We start from the raw sequence: 12,253 nt of genomic DNA, 5'->3' as shown, positions 1-12,253 counted from the left end.
ATATACAATATATATATATATATATATATATATATATATATATATATATATATATATATATATATATATACTTAATATATATATATTAAGTATATATTTAAATATATTAAATATATTTAATTTAATATATTTTTATTATTTTATTCCTTATGGGTGCACTGAAAAAAATAGGTGAGAAACAACTTTCACCCAGAAAAACATAAAACGGCATTTGGGGACATAAAATAAAAAAAAAATAAAATAAAATAAAAAATACTTAAAAATAATGTTTGTTAATAAATATATGAATATTAATTAAATATATTTTTATTATTTTATTCTTTATGGGTGCACTGAAAAAAAATCGGTGAGAAACCATTTTCACTCAGAAATTGCTAGTAAATTAAAATAAATACAAAGAAACCGCAAGCAACACAACATGAAATTTTGACATACAAAATCAATATCTGAATATTTTTCTCCCAGCTTAGCGTACGTTTCGGCGGAATCCTTTATCCGATGATAACTGAAAGTGGCACTGTGACAAGAACGCTAACAAAGAGAGACTGTCAAAATGTTACGTTAGAGAGTAGTGCAAAACTTAGAAGTGCTAATTTGGTCTATTGGAAATGTTTAATTTCAGATTAAAAAATGTTATATTATGCCTCTACATTTAATATTATCATGTTTTTCAAATCATTAGTTCTTGTGTGTATACATACTTAGCATAAAATAGTTATTAACTTATTAAAAATAGTTAATAGTGATACGTTAATATTTATCATATTTATAATAGTTAATAAAAAAACTCAATTTGGGGACATTACATAAAAATATATATATATATATTTAATATTAATTTAATATATTTTTATTACTTTATTCTTTATGGGTGCACTGAAAAAAATTTGGTGAGAAATAACTTTCACTTAGAAAAATTTGTGAGTGTGTTCAAAAGGGAAAAAATTATTATTATTATTATTATTTATTAATTATTTAGTCTAAATGTCTATATTCACTTCTAAGAAGTTCTATTTTTGGATTTGGGTTAGTTACATAGCACTGGAATCAGTGGGAAGTCCCCAATTACGCAACCACGTAAACGTGTGTGTATGTGTTTCTGTGCAGTATCACTGGTGTACTCGCAGTTTCTTACCCCTCTTGGTTATCCTCTTCGTCCAGATTGGAAAGTAACTGGGATCCGGCCAGCGAGAGGTCCAGGGCAGCTAGAGGAAGGTCCCTGTAGGCGAAGCTGACCAGCTGCACTGGAGCCATGCACTGGCCTTCATCCTCCACCTGCCGGGAGATCACCTCCAGATCCGGCGCTGCCGCCTGCTGAGGGGGCCTGGGGACACACGGGACACACTACTCTATTGTCTTGTTATGTGAATGGTCTTAAATAAGATTACCTTAAAAATAACCTGGATTACCACAAAGACTTTACATATTGAACAGAGTAAATGAAACCATCTACCTATTATCACAAATGGGAAGTCAACATGAAATGAAATCTGACACTGTGTACTTTAACATGTTTCTGGTCTTACTGTGAATGATTTATCAGTGCATTGATTTATCATAATCTTTCACCAAAATGTTTTGCAGCCGCCATCCTCTAAACACCTTCAGAAACCACTTCATTCAACTAAACAATTTCCAATCAGTGCACTGGAAAGATTCATTTAAAGCAAGCACCTGACTTCCACAAACTGCTTCATTCATACTGACTATCCCTAAGAACTGATTCACTAAAATGACTCACTGATTCATTTGAGGCACTGCGTAATTTTATTTTATTTTTTTAATTATTATTATTATTTTATCCAGTGTTGGGGGTAACACATTACAAGTTCCAAAATAACTACTAAGGTAACGCATTACTTTTAAATTTACAATGAAATATTTGAGTTACTTTTATAAATAAGTAACGCAAGTTACTTTGTTTTCCCATTTATTCACTGACATCTTTCCCCTTACCTATGTTGAGAGAAATTGGGAGTAAGTGCAGAGGCAGAAAGCACTTCCTTTAGTCTGAGGCTTATTCATTTCACTCTTGTGTGAAAGGGGCCTTACACTTGCCAAAAATTTTACTTTTGTTTTTTGTTATTTAAAAACAAATAAGCAAGCCCAGCCCATGTGACAAAAAGTAACGCAAAAGTAACTAAGTAACACAATTAGTAACTTTCTCCAACACTGATGTCTTTATTTCATTTGGAAATATGTCACGATATGGAAGCAAAATGGGTTGTTTCATGTTGACTTTAAACAGCAAACAATGGCAGGCCCCATATCAGAAGTGTGCAGCACAAAAACAGGAAATAAGGCAATAAATAAGAGTCCTGGAGTTAGTATATGGAAAACCGCCACTTCCGAAGGAAAGACAAAGCATACAAAAGCTATACACAAGGGGAACTGTATATATGGCATAAAGAAGAGGAAAAAAAATGCCATGTTTAAGAACGCAGGAGAGGTCAGGGATGAGGAGCGTGTTTTTTTTTCCCAACAATGCATGATGCATGAGCCAAGCACAATGAACGACTAGCAACAGGAGAGGGAACTGAATCACAAATGCCACAGAGACCCAGAATCCCATTATTGAGACGTATTCCTGCAGATTGCCGACTGATGTGACTCTAAGACAGCCGGCAAGCAGATTGAGGAATCTCAAATAGGGCACGGCCACAAATAGCAGACATAGAATATGGAAATGCGTCTGAAACCTCAATGGCTACATAAGAAATGCATGAAAGCAGATCAAGTTGAGGCCGGCGTCCCACGTGTCTAGATTGATTCCTAAACCCAGAATATTCATCATGGTCGCACCATCATGCGTCGCATCCCACAATAATGAGGTATCGAGAGAATTTCAACACAGAATATTGTGGCAAAACAACAAAGCCCCACAGTTGGATGTCATGGCCGGTTCTGCCCCGTTCTGTCTTTGATTTATTGGATTCAGTGCACTGATTCTACTCACGTTTGCAGACTGGGATTGCTGTTCTCAATCTCAGAGCAAACAAGGCAATGAATATATACTTCTGGAATGCTTACAATTCACTGTTTGCTCTTGATATTGTGCAAACTTACAGGAACAGTTCACCCAGATGTGTTTAGGATAGAGTAAACAATGACAACATTTTTGGTATAACTACTCCTTTAATTGCAGTTAACAGCATAGAGGGCATGAAAACTAGCCATCTGTGCAGTCAGACAAGTGGTCGTACTTCCAAAATAAGCGGCAATGTAATAATTGTGATCATAATGTATGCTCATAACTGAAATCAATACTCGCGACCCTTAAGACGGCTTAATGAAGGGCAGAAGAAAGGACAGAACAGAGGCAGAGAGGGGCAGAAACCTGGGTTTTGGCTTCCGTCCCAGGCGTGCCGGATGAGGGGAGATAAATTATGCCAGTGCAAAGAAAAAAAAAGAGGAGGGGAACAAAAAAGGAAGCTTGTAATAGTACAGAGAAGGAGGAGAAAAACGAAACATTGCCACTGTGAATACAGGGTCAACAGAGAGACTATACTGTACTGTATAAATGTATGGATTGACATTATGAGATGGTGATTTTATGCTGGGAAGTGTTTCTGCTGGATATTGGCTCATCCCAATCTTTAAAATGTTAATGGCTGTGGACCCAAACGTACTGTAATTTCTCCAGAAAAGCCTCTTATTTTATCTGTGTGCGTTGTGTTTTGAGCAAACAATGTATCAAACATGAATGTATGATGAATAATTGGGTGAATCTGAAGAAATCTGTCTAGGACATGTTATATTTTACCTCAGAATAAAAAGATAGAAATATTGTTTTTGAAATATATAAGAATATATAAAGAAAATGTATTTTTTTGGGCCATTAAAAAAAACATAACATAATCTTTAAATTAATTGGGATTTTAGTAATATTATTTTTTAAATATGTATATAATTATTTAGTATTTACAAAATAGTATTAGTATTTTGTATTAAGTAGCAATTAGTAATTTAGAAGCATTTGATTTATTGCTTTACTTTTTAAAATTGTAATTCAGTAAAGGAAATGACCATTGCAGTGTTAATATTGTTAACTAAAACTGCTAAAAACATTTTTAATTGAAATAAAGTAAAACACAAATATTGGAAGAAAAAAAGCTGAAATATTGCCACACATAAAACTGAAATAAAAAGTAAACCTAAATAGTAAAAAAATTACAAAAACACATTACAAAATGACTAAATATTAAAGTAAAATTAAAAATACAAAAATAAAAGCTTAATATTCATAAATACTACTATACTATAATACAATGAAAAATTGAAATAATTTTCACTTAGAAATTGCTAGTAAATTTTACAATTACAAAAAAAAAAAAATTCAATCATTAAAATTAATACATCTGGACAAACTATGGTAATGGGAGGAAATATGGTTAATTGCCATAAATTGAATGTCACAATTAAAAAATAAAACAAACAAAAAAAATACTTAATATTTTATTTTTCTCCCATATGATTTTAACTGAAGTATACAATAAATTACAGTAGTGTACTGTACATTATCATAGCTTTACACATACCATAATGCTCCATGACAGCCCTTCTCCCCAAAATCTCTTTTCACAACCTTCATGCTGGCTGGCTGGTAAAGGACGGCCTCAGCATGTGGCGTCCCGTCCTCCCTGATGCTATCTGCACATTTGGCACTGCTTCCCACTGATTGCTAACAGGATTCTAATCAGTCCTGACACGCACAAACTGTTCAGGGCATCAAAATCACATTTCCAAATAACCATACACAAAGCCATAGCGCTGTCAGGTACTGATGAGTGTTCGCTAGTGGCACAACGCCCACAAAGAGTTTCTGTTCATCACACCACAGGACAAGTAGTAGAGGACACAGACATGAGACCAAGTTTTGATGTAATTAGAGGGGGTTACAGGAGCCCGAGAGGCCCTAGTTCCCCAGTTATCTGTAAAATCACACCCAACCACACTTAGGAGTGCCTGATTAGAAATGATTATATGACATTTTAAAATTCTAATAATCAGATTACATACATCTCCCTCTGTCCCTCTTAAACAGGGTGTGCCACAGGGCTCAGTCCTAGGGCCATTATTATTTATTTATATTATGCCCCTCGGACATTTATATTATGCCCCTCGTACCACTGCTATGCCGATGATATTCAGATATACACTTCCTGCCGACCTGACTCGGTATTCACCAGACTGCATCTCTATTGTCATGCGTCAATGAGTTAAAGACCCGGCTTAGCTCCAACTCTCTCAGTTTGAATTTGACTAAAACAGACATCTTACTTGTCGGGCCCCAAACTGTAACAAAAAACATAACAAATGCCCCTAGATTTGACCTCGAAGCCACATCAATTATTCCATCTGCCACAGTTAAAAACTTGGGTATCATTCTTGACTCTTCTCTAAGAGTCCTTGAGCTTGTCCTTCTTGTCCTTGAGCTTGGGAAAGGTGCTATATAAATTAAACTTATTATTATTTTATTAGTATACATGATTACATACCATTCACACAGCTAATTAATTGAAATTTATTGATTTCAACAATTTTTTTTTAATTTTACATTTCTCTTTATGGCAAGAAGGTAAACAAAAAAAATAAAATATATACAGTGGGGGAAAAAAGTATTTAGTCAGCCACCAATTGTGCAAGTTCTCCCACTTAAAAAGATGAGAGAGGCCTGTAATTTTCATCATAGGTATACCTCAACTATGAGAGACAAAATGAGAAGAAAAAAAAAATCCAGAAAATCACATTGTAGGATTTTTAAAGAATTTAGCTGGGATTGTGTAGAGCCCTTTGAAGCTGCATTGAAACGGCAATTTGGACCATTGGCCACCATTGAAGTCCATTATATGGAAAAAAAAACTTAATTTCTTTGCGACTTATGACAGAAAGGCATGAACATCTTGGATGACATGGGGGCAGGGGTGTGAAGTAACGAATTACAAATACTCACGTTACATTAATTAAGTACCGCAAGTGCCACTTTCGGTAAACTCCCACTCACTTATAAGACGCGCGATCTGCGCTGCCTCGTCTCTCTCTCTTGCATGCGTTCTGCAGCGGTCACTTGGATAAATCATTGTTGCTTGTTGAACTTGTTGACTTTTGATGAGTTTGAGCGCGTGATTCGCGCTGCAAAAAGTTTTTTTTTTTTTTAAATCGATTTTATACAATCCGCCTTCATTTAGCAAGTGCACTCGCGCATAAACAATGTTCAAGTTCAACACTTTTTGTTCCGTTCAGTTGTGGATGCTGCTGATTCACCGAGACCGCCGTAGCTCAGCATAGAGTCGTGTATGTGTGTGTTTTCCCAGAAATAACTCGCTATTTAATGCATTGTACAGCGTTTATTATGAGGGGGTAGAATCCACAGCTCAGTACTCACTACTCAATACTCATGAGTACTTTTAAATAGGCTACTCTTTTACTCTTACTCAAGTAGTTTTTTGGACAAGTACTTTTACTCTACTCACACTACATTTTTTGGAGGGTAATGGCACTTTTACTTGAGTATATTTTTTCAGTACTCTTTCCACCACTGCATGGGGGTGAGTAAATTATCAGGACATTTTTATTCTGGAAGTGAACTAATCATTTAATACGGAGAATTGGTCCTTGAAATAAAGTGTTACCAGATTAGGTTACACACACGCATAAATAGACATTTTTAATTCAGAAGGTGTTGTGCCATATCCTCTACAATTATTTTTATTTCCACTGACTGAACTAAACTAGCTGGCGCATCACTTTCCCCCCAGTGAGTTTACAGCGCACAGTCATAAATCAGCTGGAGAGGATCAATAGAAATAAATAAGAAAGTAGCCCACAGGGAAGAACATTAACCCCCACCTACCAAGTTTATGGGTTACTACGGTTTCCAGCTTTATAGCTTCAATACATTGTAAATAAAAACTGGTTACCAAAAATGTGTATTTACAAAAATACCCCAATAGAACTGCTAACCTTGAGGGGACATTTTTTGTTTTTGTACTTTTTTTATTTTTATATATTACATAATTTTTTACGTTTTTATATGTAATAATTGATTATAATAAAAATATAAAATTACAAATAAACCATTTGCACAATTCCATCCATAGCCTTTCCCCTCGTTTTTTTAACACTTTCAAGGACATTGTGTTGGTTATTCCAGTAATCCTCAGGTACAAAAATAATAAAAATGTTTTATGTACACTCTTAAAAATAAAGGTGCTTCAAAAGGTTCTTCAAGCGATGCCATAGAAGAACCATTTTTGGTTCCACAAAGAAACATTCAGTCAAAGGTTCTTTAAAGAACCATCTCTTTCTTACCTTTTTATAATCTGAAGAACCTTCTTTCGCCACAAAGAACCTTTTGTCAAACAGAAAGGTTCTTCAGATGTTAAAGGTTCTTTATGGAACCATTTAGACAAAAAGGTTCTTCTATGGCATCGTGAAGCACCTTTATTTTTAAGAGTGTATGTTAAGAAACTTAAAAAAGGAGTATATATGTTTCTGTTTTGAACACACAGAACATATTGTTGTTGTTTTAAGAGGAACTGCTGGTCTCTAGACAGGTGTTTCACAGAGATGCTGTAATCTTCTGCAGTATCTAAATAGCCTGCACCTCACGCTGCGCTCGACCATAGAAACGCACAGACGGCAAAGTGAAAGCACCTTCACTTGAAAAGTGCAGCGCTCGACTGAACATGAACCTCAGTGAATCCGCAAGAGGATACTATGCAGGCATGCGGACAAATCCACTGCCAATCACGGGTTAGGTTAATTAAAGGGATAGTCTACACTAAAATGAACATTTTGTCATCATTTACTCACCCTCAAGTTGTTCCAAACCTATCTGAATGCAAAAGAAGATATTTTGAAGAATGTTGGTAACAAGTTTCTGGTCCCCATTGACTTCCATAGTATTTTTTGGAGTATCTATACAGTAGTTTTGCATCCTTCATATCTTATAAATCTTTAGTTTGATCAGATTTATAAAAGAAAGATATAGCTTTACGATTCTCTTTGAAAACAGCCGAGCTACTGGAGGTGCGCCGTGGGCGGAGCTAAAGAGTCACGAGCACTTACGCACTGATTGCCAACAAAACACAGAAATTTGTTGTAGTTTTACTTACCGCCTGCGGTTCCGACTCATGACAGGGATCTTTTATCACTGGAAGCACTCTATATTTCAGTATCAAACGATGTGCAAATCCAGTGTCGAACTGGGCCTTGTTTATAAAACTTTCGGCACTGAAATGACGGGAACAAACAAACACTCCTGTGAAACTCTCTTGCTGCCTCGGAAAAACAAATTGCATCCACTGTTCCCTTAACGCTGGGTTCTTTCCAAAACTTAGAGAAAAAGGAGTGTATTTGGCACAGAAATTCTCCATCATACGTCCAAATTTTTGGCCATGCACGAGAATCAAACTCTTTAACAATGTGAATAGCTCAGAATGCATGAAATAGCATTGGACCCCCCTTTAAATAACTTCTAATACAAACTATAATGATTACCAACAACACAAATATGAAGTATAATTTACACTTCAAGTCTAATTTGGCGAACACAAGGCATATGACAATAATAATGACTTTTTATTATTTATACAGAGGTGTGATTTTGCACTTGTAAATCAAAATGAGGTGAAAACAGTGTGGAGAAATAAGCATCAATTAATAAATATCTTTGGGACATTTAAACATTTCTCTTTAATATCAAGTTCCTTTAGTACAGATTTGAGTTATGAGAATCTGTGACCCTATAAGACAATAAAATGCTGTTTCAGGATGGGATGCACTAAAGTCATCATAACACCTCCCTTGATGGGTTTCCGTACACGCTAAACACTGCAAATCACAGAGAAGATATAAGCTTCATTACAGCTTGCTAGCAGTTTGCAGAGGACAATATTAATGAGGCAGAAAACTAAGTGTGCCCTACAAATTATCAGTGATACAGGTGAGAAGTTATTTACTATATACTGTAAATACATAAAGTCCACACATAGGCCTTGAAATAAGGTAGTAAAACTGCATATGGGGTACAAAAGGGGTGTCAAGTGATATCCCAGTAACATCTGTTAGACCTTCACAGCCAGATGCTGCAACCAGCATTCATCCGGTGAGCCATCAGTTTGTGTTAGTCAGCAGCTGTGAGATTCCCATGTCCCAATCAAAGTGCTTTGCATAGGTTGGCCTTGATATAATAATGTCTGAAGGATTCACTTCATTCTTCTGCCACAGTCATATTGTGGAGACTTGTGTGACATTGAGCAGTATTTTGAAGTTAAATAAGAACACAGCTTTGGTGTGTTATGAACCAGATTATGGTGAAAAAATGTGTGTCAGCATATTGTGAGACCAGAAAATATTAATTTGGACCAAACCCAAGATGCAAAGCAAGTTATTCTGAAGAATATTTTGATCAGAACAGATGTCTGGTGTTGTAGCTCACGGTGTTTGCATGACCTCTTTTTTTTTTGCAGAGGCATTAAAGACTATATATCAAAGCTATGAGAAATTAAAGCATATGGTACAGTGGCCCATGACTTGATTTTGAAGCATTAGTGGCACAAATCCCATGTTTTTTGTTGTGTTATGAACTATTAGATGTGATGATAACCTATTATGTAATATAAAACTAATATAGTATGAAATTTATAGTATGAATTACCAAATGGTGATTTTTTTTGCACCACCTTCTCAACTGTATCCTTCCAGGTTATTAAACAATGTAATAATTTTTACATACTTCTGTTGAATTGATATTCAATTCACTGCAATAAATAATATATTTTAACACTTTAAATCAACTAATTTTAATTAAAAACATTTAACATTTAAAATGTATGCAAAACTGTCCCACAGTTTGTGTGCAACATCATTTAATGTGGAATATATTATTATTATATAGTCAAATCATAAACAGTGACTGTTAGTTAAACTGGATGGTACTATAGTCTTCAAGTAGAACAAGCAGAGAGGACTGTGTTGTAAATGTTGAATGTCACGATGAGAAAATTATCAGCTTTTGCAGAAAATTAAGAGGCAGACCTCATTAGACAGAACAGCGGAGGCCAAATGTTAGGTGACCTGTTTCAAGCACAAAGGCGTCCTCAGGGTGTGTCAGAGTGCATGTAAGCATGCGTGTGTGAAAACATGAGCACATGAGTATGCATGTACGTCTGCACACTCACTCACACACACACACACACACACACACACACACACACACACACACACACACACCCTGTGTGGTGAATAGAAGGAAATATACAAACAATAATAACAGGACCAGGTGATGATCAAAACACTCAGAACTTGGTCAGAGAATACTGAAGCACATCTGTGTCACGATTGTAGAACGGCACTATGGAACAACCTCAGTTACTTCACTCCAGCTACATGATATCATAAATATACAGGCTGAATATAGTTATATTATTTGTATCATATCATCATCTGATGCAAATTCAAAAAGCAAGGGTTATAAAACAGCAACCTTGACATATCTGACAAAAAACTGACACAATAAAAAAAAAGCAACAAAGCAGCACCTGCAAGGGTGGCCAAGTTTTAATGCATAATGCCACATCAAATTATTAATTTATCTTAATTAACAAAAATGTATCTATTTTTAAATGTCTATTTCCAATTTCTAATTAACCTTAATTAACAAAAACATCTGAAAATGTTAAACTGTGTCTACAGTGTGTGTGCAACCCTGTTACCACATGACTTTCCCCATTACAAAAATGTAACAAAATATGAAAATGTCCAAGTTTATCTGTATCCTTTCTAACACAAAGACAAATAGTACAATTCTGTTTTTTATATATATTTTTTCAACCCTGTTACCAACATTATTTCTAATTTAATTATTTTTTTAAAAACAACCAAATCAACCATATATTTTTTCTTTAATTTATGGGAAATCTACAATAATCAGTATAAAAATCAGCATTTTCACCCAAATATCTAGACCCTCTTGTGTAACAGCTTATTTTAGGATACAATGTCAACACTGTTACCCATTCAGGTGTAGTTTCTAGATTTTCTATAAAAAATTATCAACAAATATTTTTGTTCTTTATCTGTATAAAATAAAAAAACAAGACAAAACTAAACTAAATAAAATGCTTTATATCTTTTTATAAAATAAAAACGAAGTCCTTGGGACTTGTGTGGTATGTTTGTGCAGTTATTTTGTCAAAATGGCAAGTGTCGCATTAGGACCTTAAATCAAAACCATACTTTTGCAAGTTTTAGTTCAAACCTAGTCTCTCGTTCCAACTTCGCTGTAATAGAAAATATGTCCAAACAGTAAAGAAAATTACATTTGTCATGTAGATTATAAAAAAAGTTTTCTGTATTGATGCTCCTGAACAACCAGCTGTGAAATAATCCTTAGATCCTTGTGTTGTTGACTTTCCTCGCTTTAAGCATTTGTAGGTCTATTTCTCACAACACAAGATCAGTAATACATGCTGCATGTGTAAATAATATCCACATGGCGGTTTTGGTTTGATTTAATTTAAGGACTTTTGCGGTATACTTGCAATCTATCCTGTGGTGTGTAATTGAGTCAAATGTATCATGTTATTCTCTGCTGCTTACTCCCGTGTCTCAGACTCGCTCTGAATGCACAGTACACAAGTGCAGCTCTGATGAACAAAGACGGCAGCTGAAGTAATCCACTCTGCATTCACTACCAACCTCCAAAACCTCCCTCTCCTCCTCTCCCTGGACACCGAAACCACTGCCATCAGAATACAGGAGCTTCCTGTGAGGGCCACACACCGAGCACTTCTTCATAATACAATATACAAACTGACACCGGTGCTAGTATTGGTTGTACTTCAGAGCTGATTCTTGTTTAATATTCCTTTAATTTGACACAAACAGAAATAAGGCTGTGAGGGACAGAAGTACAGTCAATCGATGACTATCTCATTGGTATTCATAGCTATTTGTATGTAAAGTGTGTTTCAAGCACACATACATTTTGAAACATTTGCATAGATATGTCAATATCATGAACATTAAAGGATTCGGAAGCATGTGTATGTCCGTTTTATGTTTTAAGTGCTGTGATACAATGCTATTGTACACTTATCAACAACATACCTGACAATGATTTGTAAACTTTTCTGTGAAGTTGTATGTAAAAGGATTTAAGTTTTAGGTGCTGCTGATACAATGCTGCACATCAAATGATTTTTAAACATTTAAATGTATGCATATGTATGCAAATGGTTTTATGCTT

General features: G+C 35.0%; 1 protein-coding gene across 1 annotated transcript in view; it reads right to left on the bottom strand.

Moving 5' to 3' along the window:
• Window positions 1-12,253, bottom strand: part of LOC107557978 (transmembrane protein 266-like) — a 63,043-nt gene that overhangs the window by 42,072 nt on the left and 8,718 nt on the right. Inside the window, exon 3 of the mRNA XM_016241576.1 lies at window positions 1,136-1,324. Coding sequence (XP_016097062.1) covers window positions 1,136-1,324 — 189 coding nt within the window. The remainder of the gene's footprint in view (window positions 1-1,135; window positions 1,325-12,253) is intronic.

The sequence above is a fragment of the Sinocyclocheilus grahami genome, unplaced genomic scaffold (genome assembly GCF_001515645.1).
Source record: "Sinocyclocheilus grahami isolate Dianchi unplaced genomic scaffold, SAMN03320097.WGS_v1.1 scaffold627.1, whole genome shotgun sequence".
Lineage (NCBI taxonomy): Eukaryota > Metazoa > Chordata > Actinopteri > Cypriniformes > Cyprinidae > Sinocyclocheilus > Sinocyclocheilus grahami.
Note: the sequence above shows the minus strand (reverse complement) of the source record. Positions and strands in the feature narration are given on the sequence as shown.